Source organism: Mustelus asterias, chromosome 16 (assembly GCF_964213995.1).
Source record: "Mustelus asterias chromosome 16, sMusAst1.hap1.1, whole genome shotgun sequence".
In the NCBI taxonomy this organism is placed as follows: domain Eukaryota; kingdom Metazoa; phylum Chordata; class Chondrichthyes; order Carcharhiniformes; family Triakidae; genus Mustelus; species Mustelus asterias.
The window spans coordinates 61,287,316-61,314,447 of record NC_135816.1 but is presented as its reverse complement, the minus strand read 5'-3'; the positions used below and the strand labels follow the sequence as shown (position 1 = coordinate 61,314,447).

At 42.3% G+C, this 27,132-nt stretch overlaps 1 protein-coding gene across 1 annotated transcript in view; it reads right to left on the bottom strand.

The window, feature by feature from the left end:
* The window catches only part of LOC144505202 (pantothenate kinase 3), a 30,534-nt gene extending 25,327 nt beyond the window's left edge, over positions 1 to 5,207 (bottom strand). Inside the window, exon 1 of the mRNA XM_078231173.1 lies at positions 4,711 to 5,207. Within this exon, the coding sequence (XP_078087299.1) occupies positions 4,711 to 4,738 (28 nt within the window). The 5' untranslated portion in view covers positions 4,739 to 5,207. The remainder of the gene's footprint in view (positions 1 to 4,710) is intronic.
* Positions 5,208 to 27,132: the final 21,925 nt, after the last annotated feature.

Here is a 27,132-nt window from a genome sequence, read left to right as displayed (position 1 = left end):
AGGTGCCAAGTGGCCCTGGCGGATGAATAAAAACACCACCATTGAGAAAGGTATAAAACAAAACACATGTCTATACCAATACTGGAATAAAACAAAATTTATTGCATTTTGTTGCGATGCTATGAATGATCTGTTTGAACCATATTAAGCTTCATCAAGTTTCACCCAGTACTCACAGGTCACACTGGACAGCAAAGAAAACACCCAACTCATTTTCTACATTACCAATCATTTCTTTAAACCTCACCTGAAACAAGTGATAAGAGCATGGACTTCTCTCATCAAGACTGAGATCAACTCCACCTCTTCTCATGCCCAAATAGTTAAATTTCCCCAGGATTACTCTGTACTTCTGCCCCAGCCTTGAACTTGCCAATCTTTCTACCTTTTCTTCTTTCTGTCCGCTCCAATCTCATCTGTCCATAATACCCTCTTCCCTGATTCAACTTCTGACCACAACTTCTCTTCAGAGTTCCCATCCTAGTTAGCATTGTAAACGGTTCCCTTTCTTCGGGTGTTGCCTTCTCTCTCATATCGCATCACCGGGGGTGGGGCAGCTTCCCCCTCAAAGGGGAGAGCAGCCTATAGTCATCTGGGAGTATAGTGACTTAACCTCTTACCACATCACATTATCAAACTTCTCAACTACTGTCAACATTTCCTTGTAAAAAGAGTCACCCCACCTCCCTTTCCTCTCCAGTTCTTGAACTGGATTCCTCAAACTAGTACACATCTTTCCTACAAATCCTGGTTTGAATCGCTCCAATTCAATTTCCAACCCTATTACAGCAGTAAAATGGCACTAACCAATGTCCCAAATGAGATCCTCTCTGGCCTTGGCAGTGGTACATAATTTCTCTTCAACCAGTTCAGTTGAAGGGGGCTGCCCTTTTCTTCTGTTACTTATCCAACCACAGGCAGAGCATGCACATCAATGACATCTTTTTGCTTCTATATTGTATTTAACCACAATTTGTGACCTCATGGGCTGGCATATCCCCCCACCTTACCATTACCATCAAGTTGGGGATCAATCATTGTTCAAGGAGGAGTGCAGGAGAGCAAGATATTTGAAGCAACACCAGGTATACATAAAAATGAGGTGTGAACCTAGTGAAACAAAACCGCAGGACTACATGCATGCCAAACTGCCGAAGCAGCATGTGATAAGAGTGCCAAGCTCATAACCAAAGCTTCTGCAGTACTGCAACAACGAGTCATGAATTGTAGTGGACAATTAAACTACTAATAGGAGGCAGTAGCTATACAAATAATCCCCCTCTCAATGCCAGAGCAAGATAAGGCTAAAGCATTTGCAACCAGCTTCAGCTAGTGGTGCTGAGTGGATGATTCACTTCGGCCTCCTCGAGACTCCAAACATCACAGATGCCAGTCTTCAGTCAATTTGATTCACTTCACAGTATGTCGAGAAATGGCTGAAGATGATGGATACAACAAAGGCTATGGGCCATGACAATATCTTGGCTATTGTACTGAAGATTTGCATTGCAAAACTAGCTGCATCCTTGCTGAAGCTGTTCCACAACAGCTCCTGGCATCTATCTGATAACGTGGAAAAGTGCCCAGGTCTTTTCCACAAAAGCAGGACAAATCCAATCTAGCTAATTACCGCCACATCAGTCTACTCTCAATCATCAGTAGGTGATGGAATGGGTTATCGACAGTATCATGCAGTACGCTCAGCATTAACTGATACTTAGCTTGAGTTCCGCCAGGGCCACTTGACACCTGACCTCATTATGGCTTTAGTTGGAATGTGGACAAAAGAGCTGAATTCAAGAGGTGGGAGGCAGCATTTAACCAAGTGTGGCATCAAGGAACCCGAGCAAAACTGATGTCAACGGGGATCGGGGAAAAACTCTCCACTGGTTGAAGCCTGACCTACCACAATAAAAATGGTTGTGGTTGTTGGAGGTCAATAATCTCAGCCCCCGAACATCGCTGCAGGAGTTCCTCAGGGTAGTGTCCTAGGCTCAACTGTCCTCATCGATAACCTCCCCTCCACAAGGTCAAAAGTGGGGATAGTCGCTGATGATTGCAGTGTTCAGTACCATTTGCAACTCCTCAGATACTGACATATCCCATGTCCATATGCAGCAAGACCTGGATAACAGGACTGATAAGTGGGAAGTAACATTTACATTCAGACAAGTGCCAAGCATGACGATTTCCATCAAGAGAGAACTGAACCACCTGTCCCGGACATTCAACAACATTACCATTGTTGAATCTCCCACTATTAATATCCTGATGGTTACCATTGACCAGAAACTGAACTGGACCAGCTATACACATGCCGTGGCTGCAAGAGGGGGTTAGAGGTTGCAAATTCAGCATCAAGTTAACTCATTTAGTCCAAATGATGTGCAGGTTAAGTGGATTCCTCATGCTAAATTGTTCCTTAATATCCCAAGATGTGTAGGTTAGGGGGGTTAGTAAGGTAAATACACGTGGTTAGGTGATAATGCTGTCTGGGAGTCGGTGCAGACTCAATGGGCCATATGACCTCCTTCTGCACTGTGGGGATTCTATGATTTCCTGACTCTACAAAGCCTATGTACTCTACAAGGCACAAGTCAAGAGTGTGATGGAATACTGTCCACTTGCCTGGATGAGTGCAGCTCCAACACCCAAGAAGCTCAACGCCATCTAGGACAAAGCAGCTCGTTTGATCAGGCAACCTATCCATCACCAACAATGAAGAAATTTGAAATTCTTGCTATAACCAATACTAGCCACTCTCCCACCAATGAGAATAATTTAGAACAAAATATTCTGCTGGATTTTTAAACTGAAATAAGTAAATCAATCTAGAAAACAAATCTGTGAATCATTCCATAGAATCCCTATGGGGCAGGAGGCCATTCAGCCCATTGAGCCTGCACCGACTCTGACAGAGCATCTTACCCAGGCCCACTCCCATGCATTTACCATACTAAGCCCCCTAACCTACATATCTTGGAACACTAAGGGGCAATTTAGCATGGTCAATCCACCTAACCTACACATATTTGGACTGTGGGAGGAAACACGGGGAGAATGTGTAGACTCCACCCCGACTGGAATTGAACCCGCGTCCCTGGTGCTTTGAGGCAGCAGTGCTAACCACTGTGCCACCATGCCGCTCAGTCTAGTTTGTACATTTGGAAATAAATTTAAAGGATGGGACATCAGTGGTTTAAATATGCATAATTAATCTTGTAATTTACAAGTCTAGATATTTTGAATTTCTTAAATCATGGGTTTAATTGCTACTTTACCACTATACTTAAAGTATTCATTCATAAAAAAATTACTTCAAAGTCACTTATTTGAATATGTCATCATGATTTGTTTGTAACATCTCAGAAGTATAATTCACACTAACCTGACAATAAGTGCAGTAAATTAAATCAGAATTTAAAAAATATATAGTTATACAAAGTGTATTTAAAACCTTAGTGCTTCATTGTGTTAATACTCAGCATTTATTTAAGCTTTTATTTAAATTGCAAACACTCATTTATTAAATAATCAAGGTGCAGGGTTAATTCTTTTATGTAACAAAAATTGTTTATTACTAACATCTTTAATTGGATAGATTTACAATCACATGACAGAGGAGATTCACAAAAACACCCACAGTTGTGATATACATTCAAGGGGAGTTTGAAAAGCATATTCCTCCATATTATCTTTACAGACAGATGTTATAACAGATCATACAGTTATGATACCATATGAATTGCTAAACATTGCAAAGCACATTACCTCAAAACATAGGAGTGAGCTGTTCAGCTTCTCGAGCCTGCTCTGCCATTCATTCAGATCATGACAGATTGTCTACCTCAGTGCAATTATCCCCACACTAGCCCCATATTCCTTGATGCTATTAGCAACTGGAAATCTATCAGTCACTGTCTGAGCATACTCAATTACTCAGCTTCTGAAGCTCGCTGGCACAAACATTCCAAATTCCTCATTTCTGTTCTAAATAACCTACCTCTTTTCCGAGTCTGGCTCTAGAATCACCCCTCAACAACTACCCAGCCACCCCCGGCCAGGGGAAACGTCCTTTCTGTATTTATGCCCTGTCCAGCCCCTTAGGGATTTTGTAAGTTTCAATAAGATCACTGACTGATCATTAAGACAGCAACTGATGCAGTGTCGGAACAATGCACTTAAATACACATGAGGCTATATATATATAAAAAAAAGACGAACAAACCCTTCCCAGTAAAATTTCCAACGAATTTGGAAAGACAAAAAAAAAATGAGATGTCAAATGCACCTACGTCAGTAAAATCGAGGGAGCTAATGGAGCTGGTGCACAGTGATCACTTAAAAATGAGACCAATGTGCAGGCTTCTCAAAATTGAGAACACAAGCGTCTCTTCCGTTACTATCGTGACTCGACTTCCTGAAGGGGGGAAATCAGCGTTATAAATGGCTATTTCCTGAAAGATGGTTCTCGTACGTCGTTTCATTTCAATGCTTACGATCACTTCATTGCAATGTATCCAATTATTTTTTTCCTCTCAGATATAAGCCAGGGACATATATCCGTCCCATCGCGCATTTCAACTACATTTGACTGTTTGTTCGTCAAATATACGGAATAATTTGTTATTCCTCCCCCCCAGTTTTACACTCGAATTTGTTACGATGTTATTTGCTGGGGAAACACGGGTTAACAATTTAATAACTCACAAGGCTTCTTGGCGTCCTTGATCTTCATGTTGCTGTTTCGACAGACACACGGATGATTTTGACAGTCCACCCTGCTCGACTCGGCCTCTTTTTAAATGCGTGGGTTGGAGGGATCGGCCGCGGGGGGAGGGAGGAAAGGCGGGCGCAGTCGATCGGTCGACGATAACCTGGCGCCCAACCGGTGTCGTGTCGTCGGATCGAGTCAGATGGCAGACAGGGAGCCGGTACCTGCACCGATCATTTCCTCTACCCCCCTCCTCCTCTTCAATGCGGCCGCCCTGCGGAAGGACGGCACTCAGCCCGCGGCGGCAGAGTCCCCCTCTCCCCTGTTGGGCTGAGAGCACAATTCGGGGAGAAGGGAAGCTCGCAGCCGGTCCTCCTGCAGCTTGATTGCGATGCTGCTCACCTGGGCGCGGCTCGAGCTGTATCAATAACTCGCTGCCTCTCCCCCGGCTCCGGGCAACGTTCGATTGGAACGCTGCTACATTCCGACCCACGTCACCGCCTCCCCAACGCTGCGCCGCACCGACCTCTGGGTAATGTAGTTCCAGCAAGAAAAGTCTAACAACACCAGGTTAGAGTCCAACAGGTTTATTTGGTAGCAAATGCCACTCGCTTTCGGAGCGCTGCCCCTTCGTCAGCTGGAGTGGAGAAATGCTCACAAACAGGGCATACAGAGACACAAACTCAATTTACAAAATAATGATTGGAATGTGAGTCTTTACAGGTAATCAAGTCTTAAAGGTACAGACAATGTGAGTGGAGGGAGCATTAAGCACAGGTTAAAGAGATGTGCATTGTCTCCAGACAGGACAGCCAATGAGATTCTGCAAGTCCAGGAGGCAAGCTGTGGGGATTACAGATAGTGTGACATTAACCCAAGATCCCGGTTGAGGCCATCCTCATGTGTGCGGAACTTGGCTATCAGTTTCTGCTCAGCGACTCTGCGCTGTTGTGTGTCATGAAGGCCGCCTTACGCGAAGATCAGAGGCCGAATGCCCGTGTTCTCTTCCTGTTGGGGAGCACTTCAGCGGTCATGGGCATTCGGCCTCTGATCTTCGCGTAAGCGTTCTCCAAGGCAGCCTTCACGACTCACAACAGCGCAGAGTTGCTGAGCAGAAACTGATAGCCAAGTTCCGCACACATGAGGACGGCCTCAACCGGGATCTTGGGTTTATGTCACACTATCTGTAACCCCCACAGCTTGCCTGGACTTGCAGAATCTCACTAACTGTCCTGTCTGGAGACAATGCACATCTCTTTAACCTATGCTTAATGCTCTCTCCACTCACATTGTTTGTACCTTTAAGACTTGATTATCTGTAAAGACTGCATTCCAATCATTATTCTGTAAATTGAGTTTGTGTCTCTGTATGCCCTGTTTGTGAGCATTTCTCCACTCCACCTGACGAAGGGGCAGCGCTCCGAAAGCTAGTGGCATTTGCTACCAAATAAACCTGTTGGTCTTTAACCTGGTGTTATTAAACTTCTTACTGTGTTTATCCCAGTCCAACGCCGGCATCTCCACATCAAATGTAGTTCCCCCAGCCCGCGCTCCCTTTGCTTGCTGAGCCCAATGGGAACTACAATCCCAGGCAGTTCCGCGCAAGCATCACGTGCCCCCGGTCAGCTCCGATTGACAGGTGAGAACTGTTCCCTGTAATGAGCTTGCGGAGAGGTTGAGAAAGTGAGGTGAAGACACAAGATTCATCAACGAAAGCAGTGCTTATGGTATTTTATTTTGTGCACTTATGCAAATAGAACAGCTTTTTATGGTTCGGAAATGTTACTGTTAAGTCTTTTTTTATTGGACTATGTAATAGAAAGTTGAAGTTAGTTTATTTATTAGTGTTACAAGTAGGCTTATATTAACATTGCAATGGAGTTACTGTAAAAATCCCCTAGTTGCCACACTCCGGCATCTGTTCGGGTACACTGAGGGATAATTTAGCATGGCCAATGCACCTAACCAGCACGTCTTTTGGACTGTGGGAGGAAACTGGAGCACCCGGAGGAAACCTCTGCAGACACGGGGAGAATGTGCAGACTCCGCACAGACGGTGACCCAAACCACGATTTGAACCTGGGTCCTTGGCACTGTGAGGCAGCAGTGCTAACCACTGTGCAATGTATGTTGTCATTAGAAGGAAAAACAGTAAAACGGAAAAACATTTGACAAAGTGCCGCATGAAAGGCCGTTTAATAAAATTAACAAGATGTGAGGTCACATGATACCAAGCTACAATCCAACAGGTTTATTTGAAATCACAAGCTTTCGGAGTGCTGATCCTTTGTCAGGTGAAATGAGAAAATTGAGGCTCACTTAATAGAAGGGTCAGTGTTCGATTTGAAAATACTTCATTTAAGGAGAGAAAACAGTGGGTAGTGGTTAATTATTTTTCAGGTTGGACGATGGTACAGTGCTGTGCCCCAAAGGTCAGTGCTATGATTGCTGTTCTTTTTTGATATATAATCAATGACTTGGATCTTGGAATACAGGGTAAATTATCAATTTGCCAATGATACCAAAGTTAGAGGAATAGCAAACAGGGAGGATTACACAAATTGACCACAACAGGGCAGGCTAGCAAAAAGGGCAGGCGAGTGCTAAATAGAATTTAATGCAAGTGCAAGGTGATGCATTTTGGCAGAAAGAATAGAGAGGTGCAATATAGACTTAACGGCACAGTTCAAAAGAGTGTGAAGGATAGATGTACACATCTTTGAAGGTGGCAGGACATATTGGGAGTGGTTCATAAAGTATATGGGATCTTAAGCTTCATAAACAGAGGTATTGCATACAAAAGCAGGGACCTAATCCTGGACCTTTAGGAGGTTCTTTTTAGTCCACAGCTGGAGTACGGAGTCCAATTCTGGCCACCACATTTTTGAAAGGATGTCAAGGTCTCTGGATAAGTGCAGCTCCAATAACACTCAAGAGGCTTGACGCCATCCAGGACAAAACAGGTACCCCATCCACAAATATTTACTCTCTCCACCACTGACACACAGTAGCAGCCATGTGTACTATCTTCAGATGCACTGCAGGAATTCACCAAGGCTCCATCAGACAACATCTTCCAAAATCATGACCTCTACCATGTAGAAGGAGAAGGTCAGCAGACACATGGGAACACCAGAACCTGGAAGTTCCCCTCCAAGCTGCACGCCATCCTGACTTGGGAATATATTGACATTCCTTCACTATCATGGCATCAAAATCCTGGAATTTTCTTCCTTTCAGCACTGTGGGAGTGCCTATGACATGGACTGCAGCGGTTTAAGAAGTCATCTCACCACCACCATCTCTAGGGCAATTTGGAATGGGCAATAAATTCTGGCCTCGACAGTGACACCCACACCCCAAGAATTAGTTTGAAAAAAGCAGGCCTTGAGAGGGTACAGAACAGATTGCCAAAATGGTTCCAGGGTTGGGGGATTCTAGCTACAAGATTAAAAATATTTCCATTAGCTAATGGTATTGAGGGTTAGAGGACAGATTTAAGGTTTTAGGCAACAGTAGGAATGTGTGGAAGAACTGTTTTATGCAGTGATTGGCAATAACCTGGAACTTGCTGCCATGAGGGTGGTGAAAGTGGCGACAGTCAATGATTTTAAACTGAAATTGGATGGGCACTTGCAAAGAAAAATGTAGAGAGCTACAGAACTAGAACAGTGAAATGGGACTAACTGGATTGTGCTTTAACGACCTGCCATAGACTTGATGGGCAGAAAAACCTTTTATGTCATAAATGACTCAATAAGTGTAGTGTCCCAAGTACTTTGGGAATATTTGGTATCACTGTGTTGTTGAACTGATCCACTACAGTTGTTTATTTTAAAACTTTAAACCATTAAAGACTATTTCTTAAAATTGGGATTCTTATGAAATTGACTGGTAGAGCAGAAATATAATTCCCTCATATCTTTCTTGGGCAACAAGCATTTGTGATTCCTACCCTACTTCATTGTGCCACCTTGGATTTTCTCTGGATAGTGCAGGATAAAGAATGTGGTTCTTTGCTGGACTATTGCCTAAAGATGATACAGATTCTTCTTGATGTAGTACACTAAATTCCCTGCAGCAACATGTCACGACAGACAAAGTAAATATTACATGTTTAATAGATACTAAAAGGCATAGTATTTTCCTATCATTTTATAAAACTTGTTTAAAGAAGTCTGGTGTATTTTCTGTCCCACATCTCCCACTATCATCTATTTATATATGTGCATTATAACATTTTGCTTAACCTCTTGTGCTGGATTTCATTGACATATAATGTAGCAAATATTCCAAGATGTTTACAAAGACCTAAGTGATTGTTTACAAAGACCTAAGTGATCCATGGGAACAAGATTAGGAGAGATGGCTGGTTAGGTGTGGGCAGGAATACAGTAAAGTTTATTTATTAGTCACAAGTAAGGCTTATATTACAAGATTAAACAAGGTTGAAGAGCAAGGTCATAGAGATGGTTTAGACCAAATACAAGGATATTAAATTGGTGAAGGGTAACCAATGTAGATTAGTTTGTAGAGAGGTGACAGTCAGGTAGGGCTTAATACAGGATAAGATATAAGCAGCTGTGTTTTGAGCAAGACAGAAATTATTGAAAGTCAGCATGGGGGGCTTTGGAATTAGCTGAATTTTTATTCCCAGGTCCCGCTCCTTCGGTCAGGATGAAATGTGGTGCTGTGATAAAGGCAAAGGTTGGACTGGAAGCATTCCAATATGGTTATGGAAAGATGTGCATGGAGCTGAGACATGACAACATACTCAAGGACATTGAAGAGAAAAGGGAATGGGATAGTCAATAGAAATGACAGATGGGCTAATGGTAGATTTATTTTTGAGTGGCGAGCTAAACCACAGTCTTAAATGGAAGTGAATGAAGGCAGAAAGAAAACAGCTGTTAGCAATGTCAATTGTTGCATGGACCAACAGAACTAGCTAGGTTATCAGGGGGGTTTCAGGGAATTGGGAGGGAGTGGGTAAGTTTGAACGAAAGGGTGGGAAGTAGGATAGAAAGTCAAAGTGACTGGGGGTTCAGGGCTGCAATTATGGTCAGGCTCTAGAAGGGTGCACTATTGGGGGAAGTGGAAGTTGAGAGCATTGGGTGAGAGAAAGCCAATAAACAGAGAATTGCACAGATGGCCTTAATCTTAGATGCAAAAAGGCTGTACTCCTTTTGCACTTGGTATTGAGAATCAATCGATCAATTTATAGGGAGCAAGGGTCAATTCAGGGATGGGGATTGAATGCAGATGGAATGAGTAGCCACATAGCTGATAACATTTAAAGTGGAAAAGTTTGAGGTGATATAATTTGTTAAGAAAAATAAGGAAACACAATAAAATGTTACAATTTTAGCAGAGGCTCAAAAGAGGTCATCAGTCTGAAATATTAACTCTGTTTCTCTCTTCATGGATTCTGCCAGTGTATTTCCAGCACTTTGTGTGTAATCCAGAATTCTGATATCTGCAATAACTTTGTTTTCACAAGAAAAGGACACAGTGGGGATATCTGTGCACAAATCTTTAAAGATGACACGACAATGTCAACAAAGCAGTGAATAAAATATGTGGGATTCTAGTCTTGATAAATAGAGGCATAGAGTACAAACATCAGGAAGTTGTGCTAAATTGATGTAAAATGCCAGTTTAAGCCTGTCTAGTTGGAGTATTGAGCTTATTCTGGGCACCACACTCTAAGATGAAAGGGAAGGCTTCGGAAAGAGGGCAGAAGAGATTGACTACAATTGTTCCAGGGATAAGGGGTTAAGAAGCTGGGGTTCTTTTCCTTAGAGCAGACATGATGGAGATGTTCAAAATCATGTTATGTTTAAATAGAGCAAATAAAAAGAAGCTGTTTCCAATGACATGAAGGGTTGATAACCAGAAGGCACTGATTTAAGATGAAAGAAGCAGAGATGATATGAGGTGAAACCATTTCATATCAGTAGTTCAGATTTGCCTGATGGGGTGTTGGATATAGGTTTGATAACAACCTTCAAAAGGTACCTTGATAAAGGAGAAAGATTTACAGGGATAAGAAGAATGAGAGAGTGGGACAAATTGGATTGCTATGATGATCTAAATGTCATCCTGCTGTGCTGCACTACTGTACTATGAATCTATGCGGGCTCAATGAAATAGTTTAGTAGGTTGACTGCAGCACAGTGGGTATAATGAATGGAGGATCAGAGCAGAGGGAGTTGGGAATTAAGAGTTTGTAATCCACTTTCTCCTTTTGTCAATTTAGTTATAATTGTTTGCAGTTATTCATCAGGAGAATTTCTTATTTACTTGATATTCCAGGCAATTGACATCATTTAGTTAACAATGTGTTTCTTCCATTGAACTTAATTAGGTGAGACAGCTTTTACTTTTGAATATGTGCGTGATGCTTTGATGTATGACTAATATTTGCCATACTATAAATGAAAACGCAATATTTAATAATTAAATGTGTAATATCTTTGAATGTTAGACCCCGGAAGTTTGAGCCAGATTTGGAGGAGTATAAATTGAAATATGAGGTGATAAAGTTGGTGCAGGACATTGGGTTAATGACTCACTGTTATTCATTTTCATTGTTGGGAAATTTACCCAAATACCAGTAGTTATTGCTTAAGCAACACGTATAAAATACCAGGATGTGTAAAGTCGAACTTGATTCTCCTGAGCCGCCTAACTTTAAAAGCACTCTGATTCTCTGTATTACTCAGTTTTTTGCCCAGAACTATGCAGCCTCGCGTATCATAGAATGAGACAGGGTTATCATAGAAACCCTACAGTGCAGAAGGAGGCCATTCGGCCCATCGAGTCTGCACCGACCACAATCCCACCCAGGCCCTACCCCCACATATTTACCTGTTAATCCCTCTAACCTACGCATCTCAGGACTCTAAGGGGCAATTTTTAACCTGGCCAATCAACCTAACCCGCACATCTTTGGACTGTGGGAGGAAACCGGAGCACCCGGAGGAAACCCACGCAGACACGAGGAGAATGTGCAAACGCCACACAGACAGTGACCCGAGCCGGGAATCGAACCCGGGACCCTGGAGCTGTGAAGCAGCAGTGCTAACCACTGTGCTACCGTGCCGTTTGCGTATGGAATATGTGGTTTAAAAATGTATGCAATTTCTGTTGCTTGAAGTGAAAAGTGTCATAATATGGTGGGTTCTTTAATATAGTGTCTTACTGCTGTGGTGTTTGTTTAAGCATGAACTCTTTATTGGTAATCTTTTACCATTTACAGTTCTAATGCATGGTCATGCATGTTGCTGCTCTAGTATGCAGGCTGGTTGTTTGCTTACAGAGTTGTGTTTCTAGACTGTTCTCTGAGAGTCTGTTACAACGTGACTGCACACATCATACTGTGGGCGGTGCTATTCTTCAGCCCCACATTCGCTCTTGCTCTACTGAGCACTTTAATATTACAATGGCACGCAGGCACATCACACAGCAAATAATATCAGGGAGTAGAGCATTTTCTACCTGTTTCACCACATGCAACATAAAGAGTTCCCAAGTCAAGGTAGAGCTGTTATTGATTTAGATCATGTTTGTGTTTGTAAATCTGTGAAAATGATTTTTAATATGATTTCACTTAGGAACTGGTAATGGAAAAACATTGTCTCCCTTTCATACGTACATTCCTTTCACCCAATTTTCCTGTAATTATTTTGTGCTAATGGCACAAAATATATTAGCCCCAGGCACGGTAGCACAGTGGTTAGCACTGCTGCTTCACAGCTCCAGGGACCTGGGTTCGATTCCCGGCTTAGGTCACTGTCTGTGTGGAGTTTGCACATTCTCCTCGTGTCTGCGTGGGTTTCCTCCGGGGGCTCCGGTTTCCTCCCACAGTCCAAAGATGTGCGGGTTAGGTTGATTGGCCATGCTTAAATTGCCCCTTAGTGTCCTGAGATGTGTAGGTTGGAGGGATTAGTGGGTAAAATATGTAGGGATATGGGGGTAGGGCCTGGGTGGGATTGTGGTCGGTGCAGACTCGATGGGCCGAAAGGCCTCTTTCTGTACTGTAGGGTTTCTATAATAAAAAAAAGGACGTGAAACAAAGTACTATACTTTGTACTATACTAGTAAAGTTCTATACTTCTCCAAGGCAAGCGAGCGTGGCCGAGCGGTCTAAAGCAGTTGATTAAGGTTCCAGTCTTTGCAGGGGCGTGGTTTCTAATCCCACCGCTGCCAGATTTAATTTGATTTTTATGGGTTTGCATGGTGGCAAAGTGATTAGCACTGCTGCCTCACAGTGCCAGGGACCTGGGTTCAATTCCTGCTTGGGTCACTGTGTGGAGTTTGCACGTTCTCCCCGTGCCTGCATGGGTTTCCTCCAGGTGCATCGGTTTTCTTGCACAGTCCAAAAGACGTACTGGTTAGGGTGATTTGCCATGCTAAGTTCTCTCTGTGTACCCGAACAGGCCGGAGCGTGGCGACTAGGGAATTTTCACAGAAATTTCATTGCAGTGTTAATGTAAGCCTACTTGTGACGAATAAATAAACTTAAAACTTGTACTTTTATCTTTGCTTCACGTTTACTAAAAGGTCCTCCTGCAGCAATTCCTTTTTACTGAGTAGAAAGTCAGTTTAGTACCAATTAAGTTAGGCACATGCCTGGTAAAGTCAAAACCCACCTTTGCCCCCCTCATCTGCCCCCTTGTCTCTCCCTCTACCCGCCCCTGACTGCACCACCCGGCCTTGCGCCCTGCAGAACTACCCACTCCGCGAAATTCAGGTTCAATAATTTCCAGTTTTGTCAGGATGCTGAAGCTTGCAGTGTGTGTGCGGTTTGCCTGACATACCCAGCTTATATTATATCTCCATTCCTGTGCAAATTGTTGGACCTCAGGAAGTCTAATTTCACCGATAGGCAAGCACTGACACATTGGGTCCAAAAGCACATTGGCAGAATGCTGATTTACACCAAATCTGATTTTGCTATCCCTTGAAATAAATGGAGCTGCAAGTATCAGTTTGTTGTTGCACTTATTTCCCAGGCAAAGGTTAAGGTAGTCTAGGTGTCTGCCTTATAAATTGATGGTGGGAAAATCAATTACTAATGTGCAAAAGAGTTTTCAAAATAGCGAATGCATCTGCTGAACTGACTGAGAAAGTCTTTATAATCCCAGTTGTTGTGGAGCAATTGAACAACAGAACGTGTGTCAGTCACAAGTGCTGCCATGGCAATTGAGTGAAGCAGCTGGTTGCCTTGTGAGTTAATGCATTTTTAATAGTAATGCAGCTTGCACAGTTGTCAGTGATATTTCTTTCAAAAAGAATGATTCAGAAAGAATAAAAATAGTTCCATCTGGGAGAAGGTTAAATCAATAAAGCAGCAGAAGGAAGCACACGTAATAGGGCTGTGTAAAACTATGGGTTTATTTTTTGTTCTAATTTTTTTTTCTGTTTGTCCGGTGTACTGTCATACAGTATTCTCATAGCTTAGATTGTAACAGGGGACAGGAAGAAAGTGATCTAAATCACAGAATCTTTGTGGCACAAGAGGAGGCCATTTAGCGCATTGTGTCTGCATTGGCTGTCCAAAATGAGCATCATGGCTTAGTGCCATTCCTCTGTTTTTTCCTGGTACCGCTCGCTGCACATTGTTTCTGCTCAAATCACTTGGTGGGGAGGGAAAGGTTTTGTTGGGTTTTTAAAATTGCGAAAATTGCTAATTCCTAGAATACGCAACACTGAAATATGAGCCAAGAATGGAATTGAATATCTTTATTGTGCCTCTCACACACACACACACACACAAACTATTCCTGTCCACCTCCTGCCCATTTGAATAGAAGCATTCTCACAGTGCAGAAGAAGGTCATTCGGCCCATCGAGTCTGCACCAACTCTCCAACATCTCCAGCATCTCACCCAGGTTCTCTCCCTCACCTGATCCCTGAAATCCCACATATTCTATGATTCTATGATTTACTGTGGCTAATCCATCTAATTTACACATTTTTGGATAATGTGGGGAAACCTAGCATGGCCAATGCACTTAACCTGCACATCTTTGGACTGTGGGAGGAAATCAGAGAACCCGCAGGAAACCCATGCAGAGAGAACTTGCAAACTCCACACAGACAGTCACCCAAGGCCAGAATTGAACCCAGGTCCCTGGTGCAGTGAGGCAGCAATGCTAGCCATTGTGCCACCCTCGTTGAGCATACCCTTATATTTTCAAGACAATCTTGGGCATAAGTTTTTTCATAAATTGTGGTAAATGCATTTCTCAGTTGTAAATGCACATCTTTTTGATATCCATCTTGTTTGTACTTCAGGAAACATGATAACTTTGCTTGGCAGTTTGCTTGGAGATTGCTTGTAATCTGTGGCCCCACTCATGATGGTGTCAGACTAAAGGCTCCTTGAGCAATTTCAAAGGAAGTTTAACATGTTTTGTGTTGAAATGGTGGTGCTTTGGTTTTATAAAAGTAAAAAAATCATCATTTAAATTTTTAGTTATGTTCACACAACACAATAAATAACAAACAAGAACTGTATATTCATACATTTTATATACATTGTTCATGTATTTTGTAGAAAGATAGAAAAGAAAGGGCTACTATAAGATTGCCAACATCTTCATGCACAGGTTCGAACAAGACCTCTTCACCGCACAGGACCTTCAACCGATGCTATACACTCGATACAGTGATGACATTTTCTTCCTTTGTTCTCATGGTGAACAATCACTGAAACAACTCTATGATGACATCAACAAGTTCCATCCCACCATCAGACTCACCATGGACTACTCTCCGGAATCGGTTGCATTCTTGGACACACGCATCCCCATCAATGACGGTCATCTCAGCACCTCACTGTACTGCAAGCCCACGGATAACCTCACGATGCTCCACTTCTCCAGCTTCCACCCTAAACACATTAAAGAAGCCATCCCCTACGGACAAGCCCTCCGTATACACAGGATCTGCTCAGATGAAGAGGATCGCAACAGACACCTTCAGACGCTGAAAGATGCCCTCATAAGAACAGGATATGGCGCTCGACTCATCGATTGACAGTTCCGACGCGCCACAGCGAAAAACCGCACTCACCTCCTCAGAAGACAAACACGGGACACGGCGGACAGAGTATCCATCATCGTGCAGTACTTCCCCGGAGTGGAGAAGCTACGACATCTTCTCCGAAGCCTTCAACATGTCATTGATGAAGACGAACATCTCGCCAAGGCCATCCCCACACCCCCACTTCTTGCCTTCAAACAACTGCACAACCTCAAACAGACCATTGTCCGCAGCAAACTACCCAGCCTTCAGGAGAACAGTGACCACGACACCACACAACCCTGCCACAGCAACCTCTGCAAGACGCGCCAGATCATCAACATGGATGCCATCATCTCACGTGAGAACACCATCCACCAGGTATACGGTACATACTCTTGCAACTCGGTCAACGTTGTCTACCTGATACGCTGCAGGAAAGGATGTCCCGAGGCATGGTACATTGGGGAGACCATGCAGACGCTACGACAATGGATGAATGAACACCACTCGACAATCACCAGGCAAGAGTGTTCTCTTCCTGTTGGGGAACACTGCAGCGGTGACGGGCATTCGGCCTCTGATCTTCGGGTAAGCGTTCTCCAAGGCGGCCTTCACGACACACGACAGCACAGAGTCGCTGAGCAGAAACTGATAGCCAAGTTCCGCACACATGAGGACGGCCTCAACCGGGATCTTGGGTTCATGTCACACTATCTGTAACCCCCACAACTTGCCTGGGCTTGCAAAATCTCACTAACTGTCCTGTCTGGAGACAATACACATCTCTTTAACCTGTGCTTAACACTCTCTCCACTCACATTGTCTGTTCCTTTAAGACTTGATTACCTGTAAAGACTCGCATTCCACCCATTATTTTGTAAATTGAGTTTGTGTCTTTATATGCCCTGTTTGTGAACAGAACTCCCACTTACCTGATGAAGGAGCAGCGCCCTGAAAGCTAGTGGCTTTTGCTACCAAATAAACCTGTTGGACTTTAACCTGGTGTTGTTAGACTTCTTACTGCTATAAGATTGCCAGACTCTGGTAGCGTTTTTGTTTAATCAACTTTGATTTCAAGTGAATTCTACATCGATGGGGAGCAAGTTTGTTCGCAATTGTAATGAGAGGTGTTTTAAATACTTTGTAGTTTTAAAGGTACATGTAATACCTTTAATTAGTCCATAAATATAAATATATTTTCTATACATTTTTAGAAGTTAAACAAAGAAACTTAGATGCACAGTTACAGAGTGCCCTTTGATACTAAACATATGTTATGTACAGTCCTTTAAAGCACCCAACTGTTGGAATCACAAGGCCATAAAGAACACTTAATTGCCTCACCAGACACCTTATCAGAAACAACTGATATAAGAGTGAGTTTTAATGAAGCTGCCTTCACAGTTTCTAATCAAAAGAGATTCAGAAACATGTTAATGTCTTAGCTAATGAAAGAGTGATGGTAGAGGACTTAGTGGGAACTGACAAGAATTAATAGAAACATGATACACCCCTTAAAATTGTAGGTAGTGATAAAAAGCTCAGTAATTGAATCGATAAGCAATATCATAGAATCATAGAAACCCTACAGTGCAGAAAGAGGCCATCTGGCCCATCGAGTCTGCACCGACCACAATCCCACCCAGGCCCTACCCCCATATCCCTACACATTTACCACTAATCCCTCTAACCTACGCATCTCAGGACGCTAAGGGGCAATTTTAGCATGGCCAATCAACCTAACCAATATATACATGTGTTTCATTATGTTGGCAATAAACAAACGTATCAGGGCTATAATTGAGAAACATCCTGAAGGCAAGTTGTGTTGACCACATTCCTTAGAGATTCAGTTAACTTCACTGAAAAGGCCATAAAATACTAATGGCTTTTGTAGGCCTCCTTTGTCAATTAAAGGATGCCAATGTGAGACGGTTTTAGTGAAGATGCTTTGTGAGGCTGCTATCAAAATAAAGACATGATGTCTGACGAAGAGACTAGAGGACAGGCGTAAGGATGATATAATGGGGTGTCCCACGAGGTATCGTGATCTCATAGATCAGTGTGGTTCAGTATTTTTTCTATTGGATCAATATGTAAAGTATATCATTTGTAACACTTTTGATTGGATTGTGTCTAACTGACTGTGAGCTGCAGAATTGTATAAACCAGGATGATTTCTTTGTCCGGTGGAGCGGTGTTGTTGACTCATTGTGTCAAGACTCTCCCCTTGCTAGCAAGTAAGTAAAGACAATCTGTTGGTTAAGTATCTTGTGTTAATGTGTGTTTGTGTTAAAATCAAACTCGGAAGTCGAGATTTCGACAGTTTTGATAAATATTCACCGAAAATCTCCATCCTCCTTCACAGCTTGGGATTCTCTGGTGCTGCTGAATGGAATTTTGACTGGAATGTCAAATTCTCCCCTTTCACTTGCAGGGGGGGGGGGGGGGGGCAGCCACAGATGAGATTGGAGAATCCAGCTCATTAGCATGCATTACATGATTTGCATAATGCAACATTTTATGTAAGTTCATAAAAATAGTTTCTGTATTGACTGTGTATTCCATGACCTCCAGTTGTGACTTCTTTATTTGACCAAATGAAACGCAAATATTGGAAAGTGAGGGTGGAACTTTAATATCTTCGGACCGCTGTATAACAAATAATGGCAATGGCTACTGCCACTGGATGCTGCTCCAGGAAAAAGCACTTTTTATATATTTTACAGAACTCCTGCTGAAGTTGGCGCTGCCATCTGCAGCAAAGAAAAGCGCTATAGAATACTGTAGCTCGCAATGCTCGTGATTATCTGTGGGCTGGTTCTTTGAGTGAAAATATCAGCAATTTCCATTGGCATTGATGCACTTTGGTAAACAAAGCAGTAGCAATCAAGCATGTGGAATGTGATCCATGTGTAAAGTTCAGGATCTTTGAAACAATTGATTTATTTGCAGTGACCTTGGTACACTAAAACGATCAGCGTATTTTATTAGGTTTCCAAGAAAGATCGCTAATAAAAAAGCTGAAACATAAATGAAAGATTTCTGGGGAGATTATTCGTGCTTGTAATACATAAAACATGGTGTATTATTGCACTTCTGAACAAATGTGAGGAAAATACAGTTTTTGATGTTACTCAATAAATAACAATGATGTGGAGATGCTGGCATTGGACTGAGGTGGGCACAGTAAGAAGTCTCACAACACCAGGTTAAAATCCAACAGATTTAGTTGGAAGCATGAGCTTTCGGAGCACTGCTGTTTCATGCTGGACTATTATTTAAATGGTGAAAAATTACAACATGCTACTGTGCAGAGGGACTTGGGGGTCATTGTGCATGAATTACAAAAACTCAGTTTGCAGGTGCAGCAGGTGATCAAGTAGGCAAATGGAATGTTGGCCTTTATCACGAAGGGGATGGAGTATAAAAGCAGGGAGGTCTTGCTGCAATTGTACAAGGTACTGGTGAGGCCACAACTGGAATACTGTGTGCAATCTTGGTCCCCTTATTTGTGGGAGGATGTATTGGCCTTGGAGGGAGTACAGGGAAGGTTCACCAGATTGATACCGGAGATGAGGGGGTTACGCTTATGAGGAGAGATTGAGTAGATTGGGTCTGTACTCGTTGGAGTTCAGAAGGCTGAGGGGAGATCTTATAGAGACATATAAGATAATGAAGGGGCTCGACAGGGTAGAGGCAGAGAGATTCTTTCCACTTAGAAAGGAAACAAGAACTAGAGGACACAGCCTCAAAATAAGGGGGAGTCAGCTTAGGACAGAGTTGAGGAGGAACTTCTGCTCTCAGAGGGTAGTGAATCTCTGGAATTCTCTGCCCAATGAAGCAGTGGAGGCTACCTCGTTAAATATGTTTAAGTCACAGGTAGATAGATTTCTGATCAATAAGGGAATTAAGGGTTATGGGGAGCGGGTGGGTTAGTGGAACTAAATCACTATCAGATCAGCCATGATCTTATTGAATGGCGGAGCAGGCTCGAGGGGCTAGATGGCCTACTCCTGCTCCTATTTCTTATGTTCTTACGTTCTTATCAGGTGAGCAGTGCTCCGAAAGCTTGTGATTCTAAATAAACCTGTTGGACTTTAACCTGGTGTTGTGAGACTTGATAAATAACAAAACATGTTTTTGGATGATATTGATAAACTGATGGGTGCGCACGTTCAGATGAAATTTTTGAGACATTGGTCCTAATTTTAATGTGTAGGGGTGGGGAAAGGTGACGGACTAAACAAAAAGTAAATTTCTTTTGTGAAAAATTTTGGGAAATTCAAATTTTGACAAAATCAAAATATTTGGCCAACCTTGGATCTGTCCATGTTTCCTCTCCCTTTCTGCACCTGGAAAGAAATGTGCCAGCACAATTGTTCAATGCAGCCATCCAGGACAAGCATTTCTGCTTGTTTGAGCTAGTATTATCAATGTAAAATAGATGAAATCGGCCACACCTGCACAAAAAAGCTGGAATTAAGAATCTACTGATGAACATGAAACCATTGTCAATTGTTGGAAAAACCCATCTGGTTTACTAATGTCCTTTAGGGAAGCGCTACAGAATACTGTAGCTCGCAATGCTCGTGATTATCTGTGGGTTGGTTCTTTGAGTGAAAATATCAGCAATTTCCATTGGCATTGATGCACTTTGGTAAACAAAACAGTAGCAATCAAGCATGTGGAATGTGATCCATGTGTAAAGTTCAGGATCTTTGAAACAATTGATTTATTTGCAGTGACCTTGGTACACTAAAATGATCAGCGTATTTTATTAGGTTTCCAAGAAAGATAGCTAATAAAAAAGCTGAAACATAAATGAAAGATTTCTGGGGAGATTATTCGTGCTTGTAATACATAAAACATGGTGTACTATTGCACTTCTGAACAAATGTGAGGAAAATACAGTTTTTGATGTTACTCAATAAATAACAATGATGTGGAGATACCGGCATTGGACTTACCTGGCCTGGCCTACATAAGACTCCAGAGCCACATGGGCGCTGCTGGCTGGCCAGCATTTATTGCCCATCCCTAGTTGCCCGAGGCATGATTAGTAAATCATGCTTCCTATATTCTCATCCAAATCATTAATATAAATGACAAATAACAGTGAACCCAGCACTGATCCCTGAGGCACACCACTGGTCACAGGCCTCCAGTTTGAAAAACAACCCTCTACAACCACCCTCTTTGGGCATTGGGGAGAGTTACAGAACAAAGAGATCTAGGGGTACATGTTCGTAGCTCCTGGAAAGTGGAGTCACAGGTGGACAGAGTGGTGAAGATCGGTCAGAACATTGAATGCAGGAGTTGGGATGTCTTGTTGAAGTTGTACAAGACATTGATAAGGCCACACTTGGAATACTGTGTAGTTATGGTCACCCTACTATGGAAAGGATATTATTAAACTAGAAAGAGTGCAGAAGAGATTTACTAGGATGCTACCGGGACTTGATGGTTTGAGTTATAACGAGAGGCTGGATAGACTGGGACTTTCTCCTCTGGAGCGTAGAAGGCTGAGGGGTGATCTTATAGAGGTCTATAAAATAATGAGGGGCACAGAACAGCTAGATAGTCAATATCTTTTCCCAAAGGTAGGGGAGTCTAAAACTAGAGGGCATAGGTTTAAGGTGAGAGGGGAGAGATACAAAAGAGTCCAGAGGGGGAATTTTTTCACACAGAGGGTGGTGAGTGTCTGGAACAAGCTGCCAGAGGAAGTAGCAGAGGCGGGTACAATTTTGTGTTTTGAAAAGCATTTTAGATAGTTACATGGGTAAGATGGGTATAGAGGGATATGGGCCAAATGCAGGCAATTGGGATTAGCTTAGGGGTTTAAAAAAAAGGGTGGCATGGACAAGTTGGGCTGAAGGGCCTGTTTCCATGCTGTAAACCTCTATGACTCTATCTGTACCCTGGAACATTGAGCTGCCAGTCCTGTCCCTCCCTTAGCCATGTTTCAGTAATTGTTATAATATCCCAGTCCCACGTAACTATCCATGCCCTTCATACCTCAGTTCTTTGATCCTAAGGACCTATCTTCTCTCCCACCTCCAGATATTATGATGAAGATAAGATTCTGACCAGGACATTAGAGTTAAACATATCTTCCCCTTGTTGCTTTTAGTCGTGTATTTATTCTGTCTGTTGTTCCGCAGTGATTAGACTTATTGAATAAACCCCAGATTTCTTTCAATTGATCCAAAACTATTTCAGAACATTTCAGAGTATATTTATAATGCCCAAATTTTCTTCCTAAGTGGAGCACTTTTCTCTTGTCTGTGTTAAGTTTCCCTAATTAGTCTAACTTTGTACTTTCAGTCTATTTGTTGAGGTTCAGCTGGCCTGCTTCTTCAGTGTGATTTGAGGCGCGCTTCTGAATCCATTAAATGTCCCAGTGTTGACCCTTGGGATATTACTCATAACCTTTCCCCAGATCAGAAATAATTACAATCTATCAAAGATTACATTAAAAAAAAAATGTTTTAGTTTGGGACATGTAAAGATAAGGTAGAGTCGCCGTAGTCTCAGATGACCATAGGTTGCTGCCCCTTTTAGGGGGAAGAACTGACTGGTGGTGATTAATTTGGGGATCACCACCCCTCAGGCAAGGGGAAAGCCTTCATGAATAATTTAACCGGTATAGTAATTGAACCCGCGCTGTTGGTGTTGCTCTGTGTCGCTAACCAACCGTCCAGCCAACTAACCTGTACTGTCATACCCATACCAAAGGAGTTTACAAAGAACTGAAAATGTTGGAAGTACTCTGCAGGTCTGGCAGCACCTGTAAAGAGAGAAGCAAAGTTAAGGTTTCAGATGAAAGGTCAATACCCTGAAATTTTAACTGTGTTTCCTCCTCTACAGATACAGACTCTACTGACCTGCTGAGTATTTTCAACATTATGTGTTTCAACATTACTTCAAATTTAATTTAATTAATTCAACATTTTCAACATTACTTCAAATTTTGAGCATCTATACTACTTTGCTTTTGCCTTAAAATGACTTAACAATTTAATCCAAATTTCTGTAATTAGTAAATGCTAAAGCCAACCTTGTCTTCATTGGCATGAAGTCTTGTCTTTTAATATCTAAAAATCTCAATCTCAACTGTATTCCGATAGCATCCCATTACTAATTGGCATCAGACATAACTATGATTTCACTGTTGTTTGAAACCAGTACTAGCTAGTTTGTATGGGATTAAATATCCAGAATATATGTTTCCGATCAATTTAACCTGATGTCATATCATAACAGACAATGGATATCTTAATCTAGATAAGATTCTGGATGATTATCTAGATTTTCCAATTGGTATTATTATAATAAACAAATTTCATTTATATATACACAGCATTTACTGCCAAATAATTATTTTCAAGTTTAGTCATTGTTATAATGTAGGCCGATACAGCATCAAAGTCCTATGAAGTGAAACAAGTTAAATGACTAGCTTGCTTTTGATGGTGTTGACAAAGAGATAATTTGCGGTCAAGACATTGGAAGAGTTTTCTAATTTGTTTTCTGAATCATACCACTGGGCCTTTTACTCTATCCTGAACATTCAAAAAAGACCAGTTTAATCCCTCATTTGAAAGTTGGTACCTCTGTTAATGCAGCACTCACTCTGTACTGCACTGGAGTTTTAGGTGTGGGGCCTGAACCTGTGACCTCATACAGAGGAATGAGCACTACTAAGCCAAACTGATATCACTTAACATTTGTGATGCAATGACTGGACCTGAATATGACTGAACCTTCAATCAATGATGGCACCATTAATTAGCAGGAGTTTTGTTAAAAACAGCTATCTAATACTTTATTCAAAATTTTGATTCACCTTCAAGTTTAACAAAAAGACTTGGAAGTTAGTCTGACATCACATTGGTAACTTGTTTGTCATGCGAATAAGAGATGAAGGAAGATCAAAACTGTGTATATCAAAACTTTATTTTTGTGTTATTTTAAAATGGACTTTTGCTGAATCAAAAAATGGCTGCAACAAGTCACGTAACTCAAGATTGTGCATCTGTTCTGGAAATTTCCAACAGAGATTACAAGAACAAAGGAATTTCACCATCATTGTTGTGCAGGCTCACACCTCATTGTAAGGCCACATTATAATCATGAAACTGGAAGGCTAACAGATGAATTAGTTCCCCAGGTGAGATGAATACAAAGATAGAGACATCAAATGAGTGATACCTGAAGAGATGTTAACAGACACTCAGAGAAACAATGGACTTTGGCCAGAAGCACGGAAACTGCAATTAACTCATTACTGGGTCACATCATAGGCCATGCTTCTAGCCTCTTGGACAGTTTTAATATTACACTTCTAACCTCACAGATCCGTCTGCTAATTCTTTCAACCTCAAAAATACAACAGCAGGGCTCCTGGCTGACCAAGCAATGGCCACCATCTCTTAACTCCCTGAACATAAGAACTAGGAGCAGGAATAGGCCATTTGGCCCCTCGAGCCTGCTCCGCCATCCAGTAACATCATGGCTGATCTTTTCGTGGACTCAGCTCCACTTACCCGCCTGCTCACCATAGCCCTTAATTCCTTTACTGTTCAAAAATTTATCTATCCTTGCCTTAAAAACATTCAATGAGGTAGCCTCAACTGCTTCACTGGGCAGGGAATTCCACAGATTCACAACCCTTTGTGTGAAGAAGTTCCTCCTCAACTCAGTCCTAAATCTGCTTCCCCTTATTTTGAGATTATGCCCCCTAGTTCTAGTTTCACCCGCCAGTAGAAACAACCTCCCTGCTTCTACCTTATCTATTTCTTCAAAATTTTCTATGTTTTTCTAAGATTCTCCACTCATTCTTCTAAATTCCAATGAGTATAGTCCCAGTCTACTCAGTCTTTCCTCACAAGCCAATCCTCTCAACTCTGGAATCAACCTAGTGAATCTCCTCTGCACCCCCTCCAGTGCCAGTATATCCTTTCTCAAGTAAGGAGACCAAAACTGTACACAGTACTCCAGGTGTGACCTCACAAGCACCTTATATAGCTGCGACATAACCTCCCTGTTTTGAAATTCCACCCCTCTAACAATGAAGGACAAAATTCCGTTTGCCTTAATTACCTGCTGTACCTGCAAACCAACTTTTGTGATTCATGCACAAAGGACAGCCCTCTGCACAGTAGCATGCTGCAATTTTTTACCATTTAAATAATCCATTTTGCTGTTATTTCTATTGAAATGGATGACTTCACATTTACCAACGTTGTACTCCATCTTCCAGAACCTTGCCCACGCAAATTATCCATATCCCTTTGCAGATATTCAATGTTCTCTGCACACTTTGCTCTACCATTCATCTTAGTGAAGACTGTTTTATTTTTAAAACATCTCAATCCATTGTCAAGGACTTTCATGCTGCTATCTCCAACAAGGAACTCATCTGAACTGAACTCTGCCACAAAGAGAACATGATGTGGAGATGCTGGCGTTGGACTGGGGTAAGCAAAGTAAGAAGTCTCACAACACCAGGTTAAAGTCCAACAGGTTTATTTGGTAGCACAAGCCACAAGCTTTCAGAGCGCTGCTCCTGATGAACAACCAGTGCTCTGAAAGCTTGTGGCTTGTGCTACCAAATAAACCTGTTGGACTTTAACCTGGTGTTCAAAGAGAACACCCTCTTGACTTTGACTTTCTGGATTCTGTAAATCTCGTGAACCAATATTCATTTCTGTTGGATTTCTTTTGCTATTGTTATCCATAATTCTGAAACTCTTGCTTTTCTGTCCCCTCACTGTATGTGTCTGAATTTCAAACATCCCCATCCTCAGTGTTTAAAATGTGAAATAAACTAACCTTCTGAATTAAAATCAGAGAGAGTTTGCTACATCTTACTTATAAAATTGATGCACACAAAGGTTTTGCAAAACAAGCCAAGCCTACTTTAAAAATAATTCAAAAACACCTTTGCTTACGGACAGATGATGAGAGGATAGCGACATTCAGTTTGACTCTCTTCTTTCCATAATGTTATATTTCCCCTTTTAAAAGTAGGACAGCTGGGTACTCAAGGCCATCTCTGATTGGCATTGCATGGACCTGCCTTTATGATATTATGATCTAGATATAGAACATTTAAAAGAATGTGTGCTTTTGTCATGACTTGTTGTTTGCATCAAACCTTATCTTCCAGGGCTTTTTGTTATAGTCATACGTAGGTGATATTGACGAAGCCTACATTTGTTGCCCATCTTTCTGTAACATTCTTGTAGGAATATCTTCACCAGACACACACACTGGCCTTTGACAAAGTGATGGTGCATGGCTTTCTGAACCATTGCAGTGTGTGCGCGCGCATGCGCGCGTGTGTGTTTGTGTTTTTTGAAGATACAAGGATATTACAGAGGTAGGTCCTGGATTTTGGCACAGCAGTGAAGAAGGGATGATGTGTGACTTGGACCAAATCTTGGAGTTGATGGTATGTATGTGTACCTACTGCCCATGTCCTTCTGGGAAGTCATGGTGATTCTGTTAAATAAACCTTGGTGAGTTGCTGCAATGCACACTGTAGATGGTACATGCTGCACCCAGTGAAAGCTGTAAGGGCTTTGGCTCACAGGGCTTAGGCAGAAAGGGCGAGCAGGGGTGAGTTTAATTCATTTTTGCTGTTTCTACCTGGTACTGGCAAGGTACTTAGAGGGGATGGGTGTGCAGGCAGTGCAATGTTCCTCTTGCACTATGTTTGAGGTGAGGGACAACGTCAGTGTCCCTGCTGATTACGCCTGTGGGAAGTGCACCCATCTGCAGCTCCTCCAAAACCGTGTTAGGGAACTGGAGCTGGAGTTGGATGAACTTAGGATCATTAGGGACGCAGAGTTGGCCATAGACAGAAGCTTAAGGGATACAGTTACTCTGAGGAATGAAAATAGATGGGTGACAGTGAGAGGGGCTGGGAGGAAGCAGTCAGTGCAGGGATCCCCTGTGGTCATTCCCCTTAGCAACAAGTATTCCGCTTTGGATACGGTTGAGGGGGATGACATACCAGTGGTGAGCCGCAGTGAGAGGATCTCCAGCACTGTGTCCGTCTCTGTGGCTTGGGAGGGTAAGGGGGAGAGTGGGAGGGCAATAGTTATTGGGGACTCGTTAGTTAGAGGGATAGATAGGAGGTTCTGTGGCAGCAAAAGAGACTCGAGGATGGTATGTTGCCTACCGGATGCCAGAGTCCGTGACATCTTGGACCGTGTTTTCCGGATTCTTAAGGGGGAGGGGAAACAGTCACAAGTTGTGGTACACATTGGTACCAACGACATAGGTAAGAGAAGGGACGGTGATTTAAAACAGGAATTTCGGGAGCTGGGCTGGAAGCTGAGAGCCAAGACAAAACATGTGGTCATCTCTGGTA